Genomic DNA, 21,194 nt, shown 5'->3' with positions numbered 1-21,194 from the left:
GACTGAGTATCAAACTCTGGTGAACACTGAATCCGAAGGAAATAACCGAACCCCACCCTTACTTACCCCAGCAAGAAGCAAGGACAGCTAAAAGTTCCCCGAGTATAAGAAAACAAAAGGCCATTCTTTTGAGTTTTCATGTGGTTTTGCGTGTTTTCCCACTGGTGACAAGACTAAGCCACAGACCGATTCTTGCTGTGATACTGCTCCACGTTTACCGAAGGCTTACACGGTACGGGAGCCTTTTACTTGTACCATCTCGTCTGGCAGGCAGGCCTCTCCGAGCCCACACTCTCCACCACCTGCCAGGCCCCCTTCCCCAGGCTGCAAAGAAGGTAACTGCAGAGGGCTGGGAAAGGATGAGCCATGCTCCATGAGGACAGATAAGCCTACGCGTAGCTAAAAGCAACAGAAAGGCACCAAATATTAAAACTGGATTCCTTCCCCAGCCTTCATTCCTAAGGGAAAAAAATCAAATCTGGGAATGTTCTTAACATGGTGTCTATTTTTAAATTATTTTAAGTATTACACTGGCAAGAGAGATGACAAATTAAATGTTTTAAAACATGGTATTACAGCAAAGAAATCATGTAACAAAACTCAGCAGCCTTTGTAACCACTGTATTTCTCTTCAGAGACATATTTTAAGAAAACTAGAGGTTACTGAGGATAAAGAAATAAATGAATAAAATGTTTCTTTTTCTTACCAGTCACATATCTTCTTAACCTTGTGGCCAATCTGCTCTCCCCAAAAGGATATCAAAAACACATACCATTTTATGACTTCTCCCTACAAAGAATAAAGATAACTGTTACTTCTCTGTCTAGAACTTTGAAAACTCTGGCAGCTCGCACTCTGTCAGAGTTAGTTCATTCATTCATTCATTCATTCAACAAACACTAAACACTGTCCATCCTCATTATCTGCAGATTCCATAATTGCAAATTCACCCCAGAAATCATTCATAACCCCCAAATCAATACTCAAGCATTTATTCATTTGTGGACATGCAGAGCGACAAAAATTTTGAGTCACCCAATGTGCATATTCCTGCTGAGGTCAAACAAGGTGACCCTCTGCCTTCTTATTTCAGCTCATACTATAAACAAGTATCCTTTTTGTGATCTATTTAGCGCCAAGTTTTTCACAGTTTTGTGCTTTTTTTGGTGATTTCACTGTTCAAAATGGTCCTCAGAGCTGTCTAGTGTTTCCGAGCACATGAAGGCTGTGACATGCACTTACGTGTGTCCCATAAGCTTTGTTCAGACAGGCGTGATGGTGCGGTTGGCAGTGAGTTCAATGTTAATGAATCAACAGTATATATTAAATAAGGTGTCTTTAAATAAAACAAGGTTATGTAGTGATTGGCTGATAAGAATGTTATGACCAGAGACTCACAGGAACCTAACCCTGTGCTTCCCCTAAGAGCAAGGGTTCAGTTCTCACGGAGACTGTACAATGTTAACTACTACAAATAATGAGAACTGACTGTATTTACAAATATTCTACAAATAGAACTGAATAGGTTTTTGGCCAATTTGCCAGGCACTGGTTCCCAGTGCTAGGAATACAGCAGTGAACAAAACAGACAAAAATCCCTGACCTGGGAGGGAAGGGAGGGGAGGGAAGCTTATATCAAGTTAGCAGCAAGGGACACTAGGAAAGTTCATAATATGCCAAATGGAGAGGAGGGCGATAAAGACAATAAAGCTGGGAGGGGTGACAGGGACAAAGAGGCTGGGGGTTGAGCTTTTAAATCAGGCGAGGAGGGAAGGCCTCCCTGAGAAGGGGACATCTGGGCCTAGAGGAGTGAAGGGGGTGAGGGAGCGAGCCACGTGGATCCTGGGGAAGAGCCTCCTGAGCCCGAGGAAAAGCTTGTGCAGAGGCAAGACGAGGGGAAGCGAGCAGGCCAGCCTGGCTGAAGAGGAATGGCCAGGGGGTGACAAGATGGGACGCCGCCGTGAAGAGGAAGCCACAGGAGGGCTTTGAGGCGGGACGGGGGTGTGGTGGTGAGACGCTCTGAATGGTTTTACAGGGATCATTCTGGATGCTGGGCACAGAAGAGCTGAGCTGGCGCTTACTGAGACGGGCCAGCCTGGACGGGCAGGTCTGGGCGGGAAGATGGGCAGTTCAGTTTTAGGTGTCACATGGAAAGGTCTTCCAGAAACTTCAAAGGTATGGAGGAGCCAGTTAAATAGAAGTCTGGTATTCAGGGGAGAGGTCCAAGCCAGATGTATACATTCGAGGGATGGTATTTAAAGCCATGAAGTTACACGGGATCCCTAAGGGCACAGAGGAGAGAAGCAATCCAAGAATTGAGCTCTGGGGCGGAGGGGATGGGGAACAGGTTGGGGAGCTTCAGGCAGAGCATAGGCACTTGGGTCCCGAAGGGAGGGATGCAGGGCGGTCGGGAAGGGGAGGCCAGGGAGGTGGCGGGCGGAGGAGATGGCTGAGGTGTCTGGGAGGCTGGTTACGTGGGATAAGCAAGCGAATCGCACAGTTCATGAACCACACTGAGGATGAGGGAGGCCAGATTTCTCGCTGTCAGAAGAGAGTGCAAAACACCGAAAAAGAGACGTCCAGAATCGTAGGTTAGAGTGTGAGCAAACGGTTTTATAATAAATGTGCACAGGTGGCTGCAGAAGCGGATACAGCTCTGTGCGTGTGTGTGTGGGGGGTGTGTGTGTGTCCATGTTTTGACTGCTGAAAGGGCCCAGAAGCAATGACACTCCAGTACATGATGAGAACTCAAACACCCAGATCCTTGTTTCTAAATTCCATCCTCTACTAAAAGGAACCAGCGGCCCTTGAAGGAATGGCTGACTCCAGACAGAGGCAGGGACCATCCCGTGGTGCCAGGAAGGAAGGGGCTGCTCAGTGAATGCCGCAGACGTGCCAAAGGCCAGGGGAACACGCACGAAGGGACTCCCAGTGGCCAAATCAGGGACAATTTGGGCATCAAAGTAAAAAGGACTGGGACTTCCCTGGTGGCCAGTGGTTAAGCATCCACCTGCCAATGCAGGGGACACGGGTTCGAGCCCTGGTCCGGGAAGATCCCACATGCCATGGAGCCACTAAGCCCGTGCGCCACAACTACTGAGCCTGCACTCTAGAGCCCGTGAGCCACAACTACTGAGCCCACGTGCCACAGCCACTGAAGCCCACGTGCCTAGAGCCCGTGCTCTGCAACAAGAGAAGCCACTGCAATGAGAAGCCCGTGCACCGCAACGGAGAGCATCCCCCACTCGCTGCAACTAGAGGAAAGCCCGTGCACAGTAGCGAAGACCCAGCGTGGCCAAAAATAAATAAATAATTTTAAATAAATAATAAAAAGGATCGTAACAGATTACAAGTCATTAAATAAATAGGAATGCCTAAGTCCGTGGATGAATGAGCGAGTGACTGAGAGGGCAAGGAAAGCACGGCCTCCTGCAGGACGGTAACTAGTAAGTACAGAAGGAAGGATGGGAACAGAGTAACCACCTGGCAACCGCAACAGAGGTGATGGGTTCAAGAGAGTCATCGTGGAGGCTGAGGCTGGTGAGCAGAGGTCTGCTGAGGAACAAGCCCCCAGTAACCTAGGAACACCTCCTCACCAGCTACTGATCAATTAAATAGAGCAAGATGGTGACATGAAGGTGGAGAAACCTGGACGACACCAACATGACCAGGCCGATATTACGTGCCTCCTGGTGGGAGGTGCTGAGAGGACCAGATAATTGACTCCGTGGTGTTCCCACCAGCAACGTATGATCCGAGCCTGGTCAAGAGGAAGCACAGAATGGACCCCAAGGGAGGGTCATCCTGCAGAATGTGACGCCTGCCCCGAATGCAAAGCACAGTCCCAGGCAGGGCAGTGGACCAGAAAGGAAACAATGCAAACTGTGGGGAATTTGAGTGGCATGTTTGTATTGGACCAAGTGTTGCATCTGTGTTGATTTTTCTCATTTTGAGGGTTGTACGGTGGTTATATAAAATAGTGTCGTTATGAGGGGGCAACACACACATGTCCACGGCTTCCTCGCAGAAGGTCTGGAAGGAGCCTAATGAAAATGGGGATAGATATGCAGAAAGAGTGAGTGGAGTATATGTGGCAAAATGTTAATAATTGGGAAATCTGGGTGAAGAGACAGAAGACTTTGTTCTCTTCTGGCAACTTTTCTGTAAACTGAAATTATTTCAAAATAAACTATTGAAGAAACTACACAGGGGGGACTTCCCTGGTGGCACAGTGGTTAAGAATCCGCCTGCCAATGCAGGGGACATGGGTTCGAGCCCTGGTCTGGGAAGATCCCACATGTCGCGGAGCAACTAAGCCCGTGCACCACAACTACTAAGCCCACGCTCTAGAGCCCACGAGCCACAACTACTGAGCCCATGTGCCACAACTACTGAAGCCTGCGTGCCTACAGCCTGTGCTCCACAACAAGAGAAGCCACCGCAATGAGGAACCCACGCATCGCAACGGAGAGGAGCCCCTGCTCGCTGCAACTAGAGAAAGCCCGTGCACAGTAATGAAGACCCAAAGCAGCCAAAAAATAAAATTAAAAAAAAAAAAAAGTAATGTTTGTGAAATTCTTACCTAATAAACTAGGATATTCATGTCTAAAAAGTGTTTAAAAAAAAAAAAAGAAAGAAAATACCCAGGGGGAAGAGAGAAATGGTATTTATAGTGCATCTGAATTTGAAGATTCCTTAACAATTTTAAAAATAGTACTGTGTCAGGGAATACAACCACCTAAGACATCATATGGAACACCGATGTATGCAACATAAAAAATACAAATCATAAAACCACATGAAACTGCCTGAGCCCAGCTCTGACAGAGAGACTGGTCAGCATCTAGAAACGATACTGACAAAGGGGAAAATGGCTAGAAATATGCTCTGGGGTCTGTAAGGACTTCAAGGGGTCGACCCAAAAGGTATTAAACATGACACTATAAATAAATCCTCGAACCTGAGTAAAAGTTACCAAATCAAATCTCATATCCTCCCCAGAACAAGGACTAACAGAACGCACACTGAAACATAAATAGCGACTCTCTCTAAGCAGGAGGATTACAGGTGACTGATTTTCTTCTTCATGTTTTCTATATTGTTCCCAATTTTCTAATAACGAGCACGCATTTCCTTTGTAATCATGGGGGAGGGAGGAGTTGTAGTTTCAAGAGAAAATCTGCCAATTATACTTCAACAAAAAAATTAGAAGTGAAAAAAAAGTAAAGAATTTTTTTTTTAAAAAAATATATCTCTAACCATGTCTCCATATTTCTTCACAGACATTTAATGCCCTTTAACAAATCCGGTAAAAACTCAGCACAAAAGAGCTTAGACACTGTATAGAAAAAAAATTTTTTTTACAGAGTAAATGCTCTGCATGAGAATGATGGATATGTTCTTTTAATTAAAGAAAAAGCTCAAAGAACATGTAAATGCTACTTCAGAACAGTTTTAATCTTCACCTTTACATAGAGAGGTGTAATGGTCACAGGTGAAGGATAATCAACATATTGCTACTGGCAGTTTCAGGAGCCACAAAAAATATTACAGGTGTATGGTTAACGAACAGCTTGACTGATTAGATTTTCCAACCTGTGTGGTTTACTTAGGCTGAACCTTATGAAAATTATTTCACAGCCAAACTCCTTTAGGTGTCAAAACTATTAATCTTATAGCCAAAAATCCCGAGGCAAATCTAGGAAAGAAAACACGAACGCTTTTCTCAAAATTGAGAATCCCCAAGTTCCTTTCCTACCCTTAGTAGACCAGTTCATCCTCACTTAGACCAATATATAATAGTTATTTTTATGGTGAAGTCTTTAAAAAAAAAAAAAAATCACAGCTATTTTAAAAGGTAATGATGGCTTTGGCTGCCCTGCTTCCCTTCCTGAATAATTCATTCCTGAAGCCTTAGATGTGCATTGGGGATGGACCTGGGGGGGGGGGGGAGGACAACAGTGGCCCAGGGCAAAGTCAGAGCCCAAGCAAAGTGAGGAGGCCCTGCAGTCCACACTAGGGGACAACCCGGGCTGGGGGCTGGGGAACTCGGAGCTCCATGCAGAGAGAGGAGCGGGGCAGCAGAGATGGGAAATCAATGGGCAGACTGGTCACACACAAGGGGACTGATCAAATCAGTACATTAACAATAATGGGAGCCAAGTTTCCCACCACTGAAGAAAGGAGTTACAAACACAGAAAGAGAACAACTTAGAATGAACCCTGTGGTGTTGGACTGGAATTGGATGTAAACTCACAGTTTTCATATATACACACAGGTACAGAAATAAAGCTGTGAGTGTGTGTGAGCCGTGTGCGTGTGTGCGTCCTAGAGCTGTCCACTGACAGAGCTGGGAACAGCGACACCTCAGTCCCCACGGGCACACCCGGAGACCGCATCCTGGCTTCTAATTACCGTTCTCCACTAAAGAGAACCAGGTTCCTTGGAGAAATGGCTGATTCCAGAGCTGCGTGAGGGAAATTACAAGATGAATCGGGACATCTTGTTATGCAGGAAAGCAAAGAAGCATTCAAAAAATGATGGGAACATGTAAAAAGAAGATAAAAGCCAGCTAAATGGGCTCCAATGGCCAAATCTAGAGCATGTGAATATCAAAATAATTACAGTAACAGAGTATAACTCATTGAATAAAACAGGAAATAAATTAATGCACTGAAAATCTGATGAGAAATTGAGTACTTACAGAGTTTCAAAGCACCTCCCCCAAAACATGTACTAAATACAAAGGAAATGGAGTAATAAATTCACAGTGGAGAAGCTTAGGAGTTGCTACCTTGAGCAAGTGATCAAAGTGAACATCACTAGTAATGGGACAAAGGAATTGTGCACCCGTGATGGGAAGCAGCATCACTTCCTGCCCAAGACACATAACTTGAATCTAATCATGAGAAAACATCAGACAAACCCAAACAGAGCGGCATTCTACCAAAATAAAAACCACTGGTCTGTAATAATTTTTAAAGGTCCAGGTCACGAAGGTCAAGGTAAGACTGAGAAATTATCCCAGAATGAAGGAGACCAAAGAGACATGACAATTAAGTCTAAGGCCTGATTCTAAACTAGATCCTTTGCTATAAAAGACAGTATTGTGGGAATTCCCTGGCAGTCCAGTGGTTAGGACTCCGAGCTTCCACTGCAGGGGGCCCGGGTTCCATTCCTGGTCGGGGAACTAGGATCCCGCGTGCTGCGCAGCCGCAAATAAATAAATGAATAAATAAATGCCAAAAAAAAAAAAAAAAAAAAAAAACAGACAGTGTTGGGACGGCTGGTGAAACCCAAACAGGATCTGAGGCTGGGAGGGTGGCGACGTATCCACGTCAACATCCCAGGCATACTATGGCGGTGTGGGAGAGAGTCCTCCATGTTAAGAACTACCCCCCAAACGCATCCAAGGATGCCAAGGCACGTGGTGGACAGCTCACTGAAGTGCTCTGCTCTGCGCTGTGCCTCCAGCTTCAGCACAAAGTCCGCCACTGCTAAACGGGGAAGGGGTGCCCACTCACCGTTTCAGGGTCTTCCAGGGGCCCCTCCAGCTCTGCGTGCGTCACGATGCTGTGCCCTCTGCAGGCTCGCCACAGCGTTTTCCCGAATGCTTCAGCTTTCCCTTGGTTAATGAGGCCAGACACAAATCTGTGAGACACCAAAGGCTGTGGTCCAGTAAGCGCAATGAGGATTACCAAACCGCATGAAGAGGGCGGCGAAGCCCTTCACGCCTGCCCAAGTGCTGGCGATATCCTCAAAGCCCTCCAACTGCAAAATATCTGAAATGCTGCATAAAATATTTTTGAAACGTCCTCTTCAATGTAGAGCTGAGCCCATAATTTCGACAAATTCTTGGATTCCAAAAATAAAACAGGACCTCGTAGCTGTGCCCTGATGTATTATACTGACCCAGTATCTTAAGGCCTTGGGTTTCAATGCCAGCAAGGGAGACAGGAGATGGGCTCTGGGTCGATATCAGGTGAAGAGATGGAACTGAACCCCCAATCCCCACAAAGTTGGGACTCTTGCCCCCCAACAAAGGGCTACACCTTAAGTGAATGGGTGGACTAGAAAAAAATCCACCTTGCAAAGGAGCCTACAAGCAAACTTGTTTATTTCAGCTTTGGTTTTGGAGAGAAGGGGAAGAGTGTTACTTGAGAATTTACAACCACATGTTAGGATGCATCAGGCAGAGAGAAAACAAACAGAAAAACAAAGAAACTCAAGCTGGGAAATTAACGTAAAATGATTCCAGGTAGGTAGAGTGCTCCCAAGTACCTGACATACATAAAAATAAGTTCTCTCTGAAAGAATACAGCCTCAAACTAAACATCATTGAATTCCTACACATAAGGAATAGAGGAACAGTTCATAATAAAAAGAAATCACAAATCACGTGAGGAAATAAGTTACCATTAGTTCAAGTAAACAGAGAGAGTGAACAGTAGAAAGACACCCTTAAAATACGATTAATAAATTAACCAACTCAGTTTAGCCCCTATGTTTCCACCAAACAAAACAGGACTTGACGCTTCAATGACCAATTATTTTAGGCTATGGAGTAACGAAGAATGGCATAACTGGCATAAATTCCTTCTTTCCACCTCATTATACCGAAAGAAGAAATTCCCATCGTATTTAGCTAAAAAGTCAATACAGCTGAGTGATTCAACTCAACAAATACAGGAGTACAGTGTTTTCTTAAATATTCACTTTCTTTCATTCCACCACAGGCTTTCAGATGGTGGCCGTGCTTCCACTCAACACAGCTCGTCTCCCACTGACAAGAAGGACAGTGTAAAGCTCGACCCGCCAGTTGTCACTTACCCCAGTTTTGCTCCCAGCCTCTGCATACAGCTGTAGTCCAACAAAGAATCGTTCTCCAAGGGAGGGAATTCTTCGTAAGTGGGTTCAAACTACAAAGAGATATGAAACCAAGTGTGTCTCACTGAAAGTGACACTTTAATTCTCAAGTTGTGTTTCCAAACAAGTTTGCAGGGCATGGGAACTCAGATCTGGGTGCCAAGGCCCCAAGGTAACTCAGACACGTAACTCAGCTCTGATAGATAAAGAGCATAACTTCCCTGTCTCTTATTTGTAAGCTAGTTGAAGACATTTACTTAAAAGTATAGTTATAATTTATGTCATTGCCTTAATCCAAGACAGAGTAACTGTATCAGAGGTCACTGCTACAGGAAGTGAAACAAAGTTCATAAGGGACACACTTCTCCCCTCTCTGATACTCAGCTGAGTACTGTACTACTGCATAGGCTGTTCTTTATTCCCATACAGATTTTTTTTTTTTAATTCCATTACTCTCAGCAATTTGAGAAGGAAAAAAAACAAACTAAATTATAGAGTTTGACTTCCAGTGTTCAATTTTTTCTCATGATCGTAAGATTTTTTCAACTGCAAACTAAAGCATTTCATGAATAGGAAGTGGTTATGTTTAAAACCAACCAACAAAGAAGAGGCTTAAAGCTTCTTTTAATGTCATATAATCCAACTGAAAGATAAAGGTAAGATCAAAATGTATCTCATTTTTTTTTAATGTATCTCTTTTTTTTTTTTTTTTTAATTTTTAGCTGCGTTGGGTCTTCATTGCTGTGCACAGGCTTTCTCTAGTTGAGGCGGGCGGGGGCTATTCCTTGTTGAGTAAGGAGTATCTTTTCCAATGAGGAAGTCCCTCTATCTCTTTTAAAAAGCAACACCTCTACAGGAGTTGATAACAAAACCCGAAACTTTACGGGAACGAGAATTTTATAAAAGAAATATACTTCTGGGACTTCCCTGGTGGCCCAGTGGTGAAGACTCCGCGCTTCCACTACAGGGGGCACGGGTTTGATCCCTGGTCAGGGAACTAAGAACCTGCGTGCCGCGTGGCGCAACCAAAAGAAAGGAAGGAAGAAATGCACTTCCTCCCGAGCATCGCCAGCACCTGCACGTCGCGCCTGACGAAGGCCTTGCTCACTCGCAGCACGTGGGTGTACTCGGTCAGCTCCAGAAGGTTCTTCCTCAGCCTCTCCTTGTTCTTCGTGACCTCCCTCAGCTCAGCCTCCAGCTTCTGCAACTGCTCCTGAAATGAAACGGCAGCAGGGTTAGTTCCAAGTCTGGTTCTAATACTCTTTTCACAGTACCCCAGAACTAGTAGAGGTTTTAAAAAGCCATAATGTATGAGAGTTTGATAGGGATATGAAAACAGCCACAGGTTTATTTATTTATTTATTTTTTGTGGTATGCGGGCCTCTCACTGTTGTGGCCTCTCCCGTTGCGGAGCACAGGCTCCGGACGCGCGGGCTCAGCGGCCATGGCTCACGGGCCCAGCCGCTCCGCGGCATGTGGGATCTTCCCGGACCGGGGCACGAACCCGTGTCCCCTGCATCGGCAGGCGGACTCCCAACCCCTGCGCCACCAGGGAAGCCCAGGCACAGGTTTTTAAAGTCCATCATCTGCTGCATGTTAATCCAGGTACCTGTGACGACAAGCGCACAGATGCCGTGATGACTATGAGTGCCCTACGGCTGGACCCAATCTCTAATCTCAGGTCCTGTCATTTCTTCTGGTTTCCCTTCATCTGCTTATCCATTACCAATACACCAAAGAGTTTTCCTTTTTCAAGACTACATTTCCTTTTATTTGCAACACAGAAAAATTTTAGGTAATCTTTCCCAAACATATTATTCCTGGTCTCTAGCTTAAGAGTTTCTATGCAGCTTCACTTAACACAATTAATTAAGCATAAAAATACTTGAGAACAAATCTTCTTTAACAATTAGTTATATACCAAGCACCCTTAACAATCCTTAAGTATTAAAATGATAGAAGCAGAAATCTGTAAAACAACACACGGTATTCAGACAAATCACCTGACACGCTACATTCAGTACTTGTGTTCTGCCTTATATAAACGATAAGCAGCCGGTAATCACTATATTTGTAATTACATCAAAAGCAACACACCAAACAGGCCAAACCAGATGACTGCTCTCATCTGACTGCACAGTTCTCTCTAGAGTCCATTCATATACCAACTGTTAAATGACATCTTCCCAGAAAAACAAACAGGGCAGCCAGCAATGGAACGGTCCTAATCATACAGTACTAATTGTTTTAGAAGAGCTGTAAAGGGCTCTAGTCTATTTCCCAGCGTGATGAATTATCAGATGACTAGAGCAAAACCTCAGGAGATAATTCATGGGGGGAAAGGGGGGATGCCAGTGTACAAGCCTGTGCTCTCACGGTGGTGGGGGACTCCAGAAGAAGGAATCTCATTTGCTGCCCATGGGGAACCACCTGGCACCTTCACACGAGCTTCTGAAAATTAGAGGGGGAAGGGTCAGGGTGAACTGGGGAGAATGCGAAGGGCACAGGCCTGAAGCCTCCGTGACTTGCCGCAGGAGAGGCTTGCTAAGGCCTGCACAGGCCCGGAGGTCACATCACATGAGCCCAGATCTCACAACCTAACTCTTGTTAGTCTCTGTTCAATACCACCTGTCTTACATTTTATTTTTTTCTAATATATTCTTTTTTTTTTAAATTTATTTTTATTTTTGGCTGCGTTGGGTCTTCGTTGCTGGGCACGGGCTTTCTCTAGTTGCAGCAAGCGGGGGCTACTCTTTGTTGCTGTGCGCAGGCTTCTCATGGTGGCTTCTCTTGTTGTGCAGCACAAGCCCTAGGCGCGCGGGCTTCAGTAGCTGTGGCTTGGAGGCTCTAGAGCACAGACTCAGTAGTTGTGGCACACGCGCTCTACAGCGCAGGCTCAGTAGTTGTGGCGCAGGGCTTAGTTGCTCCACAGCATGTGGGATCTTCCCGGACCAGGGCTTGAACCCGTGTCCCCTGCATTGGCAGGTGGATTCTTAACCACTGCACCACCAGGGAAGCCCTGCCTTACATTTTAAAAGAAAACCGAATTCCAGTTAAAATTTATCACAGATAACCTGTTACTGAGAATTAACCATAATACGGTCTTTTGCTTTTCATTCCACAGTTTTGAGAAGAAAGGCAGAAAAGCACAAGACAATATAAAGTAAGTGAATAAGCAGTCTCTGAGGTCAGTGACCTAAAACCGCTTCTTCAGAAACCAGTTACCTGCATTTCGAGCACTTGTTTCAGGGGTGGTGCAGGAGGACTGGTCTCTCCCTCAGGGAGGGGAATATCAGCTCTATTAATTTCCTGCACCAAATATGCTGTGGAAATAAAAGTTAAACAAATTAGACTCAAAAACTTACTACAGGACATTTCAGTGAGAACATTTTACATCCCAACCTTTCCCAGGTCATCTAAAAACTAATGTCTAAATGCATAAAATCTTGCCTGTCCCAACTGACTGATAGGATGCCTTTTGCAGCCTTGTTTCCAAAGATCTGCAAAATAATGCTGCCTAGAGAGATCAGCGTGCAGTGACAAAACAAACAATAACCTGGATACACATTTTCTGAAATTCCCCACGTCCTTCATTTCTAAAACTCTAGTTAAAGAACTTTGGAGTCACAGTTGCCTCTGCACCTGTATAGGAAGCAGAAGGTTAAGGACACACTTGGAAGTGCAGGAATAATCCAATGATGGACCTATAATCGTCCCCACCAGAGACATCAGTGCAACCTCCCTGCAGACACCATTAGGAGGAAATACACATCCATCAGGAAAAACACATCCTCTATCAGTCTCCTCTATAAGGAGGAGACCACAAGACAGAAAGTCAGGTTCTCCTGAGTCCCCAGTTAGCCGTGATGTTTTAACTTAGAGCAACTTACACTGCCTTCTCTACTTACATTAAAAACTAGATTCATGAAACTAATAATGAACCAGCCAAAAAAAACTTAATTTCTTTAGTTTACATTTTCAATTCCATGAAGCGTTCTTTTCCTTAGGATAAAAGTCATAATACCCGGTAAAGTCATTACCAGATATAATATTTTGGAGAAATGTTAACGAGTTATTTTATTAGAAAGAGAGAGAGAGAAAGAAAAAGAGAAAGAAAGAAAGGAAGGAAGGAAGAAAGGGAGAAAGGGAAGGAGGAAGGGAGAAGGGAGGAAGAAAAGCGATGATGTCTTACCCATAAGATAGCAAAGGAAGCACTGGGTTTAACAGCTTTCTGGAAATGGATGTAAATTTTTTTAACCTATTTTTTATACCTAAATTTACTTGAGAGTTCATTTTCTTTTTAAGTCTGCATTCTTTTTGAAATAGTCTAAGCTACAGGAAGTCCTGGACACGTCTAATGTGTTGTCACTCCTGCCCCGCCTTTGAAAACTCATTCCAAATATACGACCTGTCCAATGACTTATATATATGGCAAGGATGGGGATGTGGTATCACCCTGCCCTACATGATCCACACAAATAACTGGGACCTCAAACAATATGCAGACGACTAGACTTCAGATGACTAACAGGTTTCTTTCGATCTTAAAAATCCCCAATTAAAAAATATAAAATCCACAATAATTAACTGCTATTAGAAATCATTCCAAAAGTCATCTTCTCTCCCCTCCTCAACACTCTCACTCCCAGGTTTTTCTGTTCATCCCTCTAAAAACAAATTTGGTACTTTAGACAATTACTGGCATCGTTCCCCCCCCTCTCTATTTCAGTCAGAATTTCAAGGTTTGAATTGATAAAGACTATTTTATTTTAGGCTAAGACATTAAAGGTTTTACGGCTGAGTTTTAATGGTTAACAGTCAGAGAACACTGATCTCTGCAAAGGAAGCCCTGAAAAAAAGGAAATTATAACCAACGTATCTGCCATTTCCTACCTCCCCTGTTCTCTGATATAATTTTAAGTAATCTATTAATGTGTATACAATGTTTTTAAGTTATAATAGATTACAAGGGATTGGCTAAATAAATTATAGCACATTAATACCATAAAATACTATGCAACCATTATAAACAATGATGAGTCAATCTGTTTATTGACATGAAAAGATGTGAAAGTACCATCAAATGAGAAACAAAGCTAATAACAAAATAACCTGACCATTATGTATGTAAATCCTTACTTGTATAGATGAACAGTAAAAAAATATATAAACCTACATAATAGTGAATACATGAATGGTGAGAATATGGACGACTTCTTTTTTCCTTTCTACTTGTCTAGATTTTCTAATTTTTCTAAAGTGAACAAGGTTTACTTATATAACAATAATTATTTAAGTTATTAAAATAAACTTACCCAATATTCGCTCTAGTTCTTCACACCTCTTCACCTCACCAACAAATTTTCTTTGGAAAGAACTTACATTCTGGTTCAGCTGAGAAAAAGATGAAAATTTTGCTTTGAATTTTCTACAGTTTAAAAATAAACTTGATTTTATAAATAAAATATGATAGTCAAGGGTTTGGGGGGAAGCATATCCTTGTATACTACTGAATAGGAGTATAAACTGACACATCTTTTCTGGAAAGCGATTTGGCAACTGTTAACCAAAAAAAAAAGCCTGAAAAGTATCCTCTGGCCCAGAAATATCCCGTGAAGAAATTCAACCTAAAGGAACAAACTATGGATACGGACCAAAATGTATCTAAAAGAGCATCCACCTCAGGGATAGAGAAAAAATAATTAACAGTGGAAAACTGGTTAAAGAAATCACAGTCTATATCCACACTGGGCAACACTACTCAGTAGTGAAAAGGAACAAACCGACAAAACAACAGCACAGAGGATGTTCAGAAACATGATGTGAATGAAAGACACAGAAGGCCACATATTGTGTGACTCCATTCCTATGAAATGTCCAAGAAAGGAAAACCTAGAGGCAGAAAGTAGGTTAGTGATTGCCTGGGTCTTGGGGTAGGGAGGGGGATGACCTGTAAATGAGCATAAGGGACCTTATTGGGATGATGTGACGGCCTAAAACTGGATTGTGGCAATGGACATGCTACTCAGAAAATTTTCTAAAAACCAACGAATTGTACGCTTGAAACGGGTGAATTTTATGACACACATCAATAAAGTTGGATAAAAATTATGGCTCAGTAATATAACTGATTACTATGCACTTATTAAAAAGTATGTTTTAAATGATGAGGTATTTGATTATATTAAGAAATTATTATTAAAATTTTTAGGTATGATAATGGTATTGTGGTTATGATTTTTTTAGGGTCCTTACCTTTTAGAGATACTTATTGAAATATTTATGAGTGAAATTATACAACTGGGATTTGCTTCAAAATGATCTTGTCTGATGGGTGGGGTTTTTTTGGGGTTTTTTGGACCACACGGCTTTTGAGATCTTAGTTCCCCAACCAGGGATCAAACCCGGACCCGGCAGTGAAAGCGCCGAGTCCTAACCACTGGACGCCCAGGGAAGTCCCACCATTGGTTTATAATATGGGTCCACAGTTCACTGTTCCCATATACTCTCCCCTTTACTTAACATCTTATCAGGACTTCCCTGGTGGCGCAGTGGTTAAGAATCCTCCTGCCAATGCAGGGGACACAGGTTTGAGCCCTGGTCCGGCAAGATCCCGCATGCAGCGGAGCAACTAAACCCACGAGCCACAACTACTGAGCCTGCGTTCTAGAGCCCACGAGCCACAACTACTGAGCCCCTGTGCCACAACTACTGAAGCCTGCGCACCTAGAGCCCGTGCTCCGCAACAAGAGAAGCCACCGCGATAAGAAGCCCGCGCACCGCAACAAAGAGTAGCCCCTGCTCGCCACAACTAGAGAAAGCCCGTGCGCAGCAACGAAGACCCAACGCAGCCAAAAATAAATAAATTTATTAAAACAAAAACATCTTACCATATAAAGCTTAAAACCATAAAAAAATTGTAAAACAATATTTAATAAAATGAGGAAATTAGTCATGCATGATTTGTGTGTGAAAAAAGACTAAAGATATTATCAGTGTGGCTCCAATTATCTAAAAATACCTATGTACATACATTTTAAAATATTACTAGAGGGATTCCCTGGTGGCGCAGTGATTAAGAATCCGCCTGCCAATGCAGGGGACACGGGTTCAAGCCCCGGTCCGGGAAGATCCCACATGCTGCGGAGCAACTAAGCCCGTGCGCCACAACTACTGAGCCTGTGCCCTAGAGCCTCCGAGCCACAGCTACTGAAGCCCGCGCGCCTAGAGCCCATGCTCCGCAACAAGAGAAGCCACCGCAATGAGAAACCCACGCACAGCAACAAAGACCCAACGCAGCCAAAAATAAATAAATTTATTTTTAAAAATTAATAATAATAATATTAGAAAAATAATGTTTGATTGGACAATATGAACCAAAAAGGTAAAGTGTTTGTTTCTAGGTAATGGGATCATGGAAATTAGTATCTCATGCTTCCCAAATTTCCCACAATGGACGTATATTACTTTCACAATCTTTTAAATTACAGTAATCATTCATGTTGAAAGGCATTTGGGGCAAGAATTTTACCTTCACTCCGTGCAGCATTATACTGGGCACTCTCAAAAAGGAGAATTAGAAACATGCTTCAGCTTGGCATGAAGCTGCTTGAACAACCTGAGAATGTCTATCCCAAAGGCTTGGTTCTTGTTCAGTTTTTGGAAATTTTTTTTAAAGAGTTAACCAGAAGAAAGATAAAAATTTGAATTTCACTTGTTTGTCACATTCGCATTCATTTCTGGAAGTCATATTAATCCAAAGTAGTAACCACTTTCGAGTCCTAATGATTCAGACACAATCTATCTCAATAGAACTAAGAATGAGCAGAGGAAGCTACCCATCAAAAGCTGTCTATTAATGACATGACTTCTCAGTTTCACTGTCTTTTTCGTCAATATCAAACACTAACTCAAATTGGACACTATGGTTCCACATATAGAATCTTCACGAAGAGGCAAATTTCTGTGGCAACAACACACACGATTGGATCTGACATCCACCGTCACCATCTTACACAGTACGTTAACTGGTTTTTTCTGTTGCACGGTTTCTTTTATAAAGTTTTGCTTCTATTTTCTTTTTAGGGAGGCAACAGCACCTTTAATTCCAGGCTAACGCTATAAAGTACATTTTTTTTAATTTATTTATTTATTTATTTATTTTTGGCTGTGTCGGGTCTTTGTTGCTGTATGCAGGTTTTCTCTAGTTGTGGAGAGCCAGGGCTACTCTTTGTCACGGTGCGCGGGCTTCCCATTGCGGTGGCTTCTCTTGTTGCGGAGCACAGGCTCTAAGCGCGCGGGCTTCAGTATTGCAGCACGCGGGCTCAGTAGTTGTGGCTCGCAGGCTCTAGAGTGCAGGCTCAGTAGTTGTGGCGCACGGGCTTAGCTGCTCCGCGGCATGTGGGATCTTCCCAGACCACGGATCAAACCTGTGCCCCCTGCACTGGCAGGCGGATTCTTATCCACTGCGCCACCAGGGAAGCCCTATGAAGTACATTTTAATGCAGATTCGTTTTAACACTAACATTTAACCTAGAAAAACCAGCAGAGGCTGCCTGGTGCTGTTGTGACTGGTATCCACGCCACCCATCTTCCCACTCCAGCAGCTAATGGACAAAAGGTGAACGCTGTCCTCAAATTCCAGACCCTTAGAAAAGAGAGATGGACTTGCCCTTCACTGAGTCCTACTGGTGAGTTGAATAACCTTTCTTTTCCAGGTCTTCTCTTTGGCTATCACTACAGAAACCCTTGCCCTGCCTCCTCTCCCTTAGAAGGATCACTAAAAGGAAAGGCGGAAACTCTCCAGCCTGTGCAAATCAGAAAAGACGGACGTCAGGGATCCCACCTGGTGAGCGCAAAGTCAGGAAGAAATTCCAGAAGAGCAGAAGTGTCAGGTGACAGAGCTTTCTGCACTAGCACCGGTGCTGCTTGACAGTCATCCCAAAGACAGACAGACACACACACACACACAACCCTGAGCTCCGAAAACCTAGCATCACACAAAGAAGAGCTCACTTTAACACGGCAGCTTTATTTTACTTCTGGAAAAAGATGAACTGCACTTTCTTTTTCTTTCCCCAATTTTCAGTTTAAAAGAATCCCAAGTGTCCCCTACTACCTAATGTAATGGCACTCAATGAAACTTGCATCTTTGCGGTAATTAGGGTGTTTGTTCAAACCTCTAAGATTTAAGCTTGATTTAAGCCTCTTGGCCTGAGTACTAACAGGATGGAAGAAATCTACCTGTTATAAAGAAGGAAGCCCATTTCTCTCACAACTGTTTCCTGAATCTTTCGGGTGCTACTAAGTCACAGCTCAGCACAGCAGCACCTGCCAGCAAAGTGGGCACTGCGTGCTGAAGCCCAAATGGCTCCAGGAACCAGGAAGAGCTGGGCCTTCTCTGCAGCCTCGCCTCCCACTCAGGAGTTTCTCTCTGACCTGGCAGTTGCCTTGTGAGGCCAACCCAGGGATCAACGACACCAGATCTTAGGTACGGGTGGTTCCCTCTTGAAACTAAGGAGCCCTCAGAAAGACGAAGGGAAACCAGAGGAGATGAAAGCTGGGTCCCAGGAAATAAAATGTTCATCCAAGTGAATTCCAGTTCAATTAGCAAAGGTCCTGCTTCATAATTTCCCTTTCACACTGCTCTTTTCCTTCAGGGCACTTATCACAGTTCATAATCAGTGTGTCTCTCCTACATTGTGAGCAACAAAAACACAGGGACTTTGTCCACCCTGCTCACCCCTGAGTCCCCAGCACCAAACTCAGTGTCTGCAACAGAGCAAGCACTCAATGAAAGCTTGTTCATTCATTCCACAAAGGCATACTAGTGCCCACAAAGTCAGGGACTGTACTCAGGAATCAGGAATAAACAAGGCAGGCAAGGCCATTACCCCACACCCCGGGGGGGCTGACAGTCCACGGTGGAGACAAACAATAAATAAACAGATATATAAACAAGGGTTTATTACTACTTGCTGGGAAGACAGGTCCCATTCAACAAATTCTGACTGCACTCCAACTCCTTCCTAGGCAGTGTTACGTACATCATCAGGTATCGGTGAACAAAACCGACAAAAATCCCGCCCCTCAGGAGCTTACACCAAATTCATTCCCAGTTCAGGCTCCTGGCTCTTCCAGTTCCCTCCACCTGGGACCTTGTTCCCCCACATCTAACCAGCGCCGGCTCCTGCACATTCAGGTCTCAGCCCAAGAACACTTCCTCAGAGAGACCTCTCTGACCACCCCCAACTGAGGCACTATCTCATCCCCCCGTTTTATTTTCTGTATAGCAAACATATTCCTGTTTACGTATTCATTTACTTAATATTTCCCACGTTCCCCCTGCCCCGTAAGTCCCAGAAGGGCTCCAAGAGGCCTTATCAGATTTGTTCTCCCGCTTAGCCCAGTGCCTGGCCCAGAGTCGGTGCTCCGAAGCATCAGATGGCACGACCCGAGTGGACGAAGACGACGCGGAGCGTTCCTAACTAACCCGGCCTGGGCGGCCGCGGACCAAACATTCGGCGACCCTCGGCTCGGGCCCCGCTCTGCGGAGGTTCTGGCCGGAAAGTGGACCTCAGCTTCTCCGTATGGGAAATGGGCGCCCAGGCGCCCACGGAAAGGAGGCCCGAGCGAAAGCCTCGATGCGGGAGTTCCGCGGGCAGGTGCGGCCCGCATCTCCCGGGCGACACTCACGTCTCGAAACTGGACCAGGCCCTTCTCGCCCAGGGCGCTGAGGCACTCGTAGGCCGTGCCGGACTGCAAGAAGAGCTGCGCCAGGCACATGGTCTCGCTCCGGAACAGGGACCCCATGGCTGGCCGGCCCGCGCCCCCGCGGGGCCCGAAGGGCGGCAACGGCTCCGGGCCGCGCGGGCCCGCACGGTCAGCTGGGCCGGCCCAGAGCTCGGGCTTCTCCTGCGGCCTGGCCGTAGTCCCGCACCATGGGACTCCGGTCTGCACCAACCACCCCCGGTCCCGCCGCCGCGGACGCCGCTCCAGGCGCCGCCAGAGCCGCCCTCGAGGCCCCGCCCCCTGGCTACAGCCGGTTCCGGTTCCGCCCCCCCCCGCGCTCTTGCCCCCCCCAACCACCACCCACCCCGCCGGCCGACCAATGGCGCCCGGAGTTGCGGACGACGGCGGCGCAGGCTGCGGAGCCAAACGGCGCAAACCCGGCGGCATTGCGGGGGGTCACGGAACCTGTCCGGACTCCGACCAAAAGCTGCCACTCGCTCCGCTGTTCACAGCTTTTTAAAAGGAGTTTTACTGAGTTTACGTGCCATAAAGTTCACCCGACTGGAGTATACAATTTTGTGATATTTAGTAAAGTTACAAAGTTGTGCGGCCATCGTCACGATCAATTTTAGAATATTTCCATCAACCCCAGAAGGATTCCTCCTGCTCGGCTGCAGTCAATCCCCTTCCCGTCCCCAGGCTCCGGGCAATCGCTAAACAACTTCTTCTCCATAGATCTGCCTGTTAGGATATTTCCTATCAACAGAGTTACACCCTGTGCGGTGTTTGCAGCTAGCTCCTGCCGCTGGCTTTTCTCTGGGGTCCTGGCCTGTGTGCGGACCAGAAAGCAGGGTCTGATGCCAGGCTGCTCTTGCCTTATACGCTCCTGCACACAGCAGCTACAGAGATCTCTGGCAGGACGAAAATGGGATGTGAGCCTACTGAAAATCCTCTGGCTTCTCCCACCGCGTTCGGAGTAAAATCCAAACTTCTCACTACGGCCAGCAAGACCCCACCGGGTCTGGCCTCTGATTTCCACAAGCCCTGGTCTCCACCTGCCTGCCCTGGGCTCCCTTTGCTCCCCTACTCCTGCTTTCTTTCTCTTTCCAGGTGGGTGCACTTGAACTTGCTGACCGTTCCCCTGTCTCTGCCTAGAATACCCTTCTCCCGGACCTCAAAATTAGCTCCTACAAGTCTCAGCTCAAATGTCCCTGCCTCTGAGGGGCTGTTCCTGACCAGTAGCGGGAGTAGCCCTACCACTCCACTCCACCACAGTCCTGTTTTATTTTCTTCATAGCACCTACCACTGTCTGACATTATCTTCCTTTATTGCGGGTTTTCTCCCACTGGAAATGTAAACTCTGGACAAAACAAGTTGCCTGCCATTTCAGTAAACAAAGGATGTTGCAGCCATCAAGCCCTCAGCCACTGCAGCTGCCCCCAGTCGTTCACCCTGCGGGGATTCAGAATGGAGAGAAACAGGATACTGACCCTACATAGTTAAGATGCATATCAAAGGAAAAATTTCCATGACCCCAGACTCTTGCATCTTCCCATACATAGAAAAGCACTAAAATCCTTAATTTGTGATGACTG

The 21,194-nt window shown here is 45.3% G+C and overlaps 1 protein-coding gene across 2 annotated transcripts in view; it reads right to left on the bottom strand.

The window, feature by feature from the left end:
* ATP6V0A2 (ATPase H+ transporting V0 subunit a2) overlaps window positions 1-19,922 on the bottom strand; it is a 36,336-nt gene extending 16,414 nt beyond the window's left edge. Inside the window, exons 1-7 of one of the 2 annotated variants that reach the window (XM_029223914.1) lie at window positions 19,563-19,922; window positions 14,183-14,261; window positions 12,093-12,190; window positions 9,943-10,080; window positions 8,832-8,920; window positions 7,526-7,652; window positions 708-790 (exon numbers count right to left, since the gene is read on the bottom strand). In XM_029223914.1, the coding sequence (XP_029079747.1) occupies window positions 708-790; window positions 7,526-7,652; window positions 8,832-8,920; window positions 9,943-10,080; window positions 12,093-12,190; window positions 14,183-14,261; window positions 19,563-19,679 (731 nt within the window). In that variant the 5' untranslated portion in view covers window positions 19,680-19,922. The remainder of the gene's footprint in view (window positions 1-707; window positions 791-7,525; window positions 7,653-8,831; window positions 8,921-9,942; window positions 10,081-12,092; window positions 12,191-14,182; window positions 14,262-19,562) is intronic. The other variant, XM_029223923.1, reaches the window with a different exon arrangement.
* Between the last annotated feature and the right edge of the window lie 1,272 nt (window positions 19,923-21,194).

The sequence above is a fragment of the Monodon monoceros genome, unplaced genomic scaffold, assembly GCF_005190385.1.
Source record: "Monodon monoceros isolate NGI ecotype Baffin Bay Population unplaced genomic scaffold, NGI_Narwhal_1 Super_Scaffold_1, whole genome shotgun sequence".
NCBI lineage: Eukaryota > Metazoa > Chordata > Mammalia > Artiodactyla > Monodontidae > Monodon > Monodon monoceros.
The sequence above is the reverse complement of the archived record's forward strand: the minus strand, read 5'-3'. Positions and strand labels throughout refer to the sequence as shown.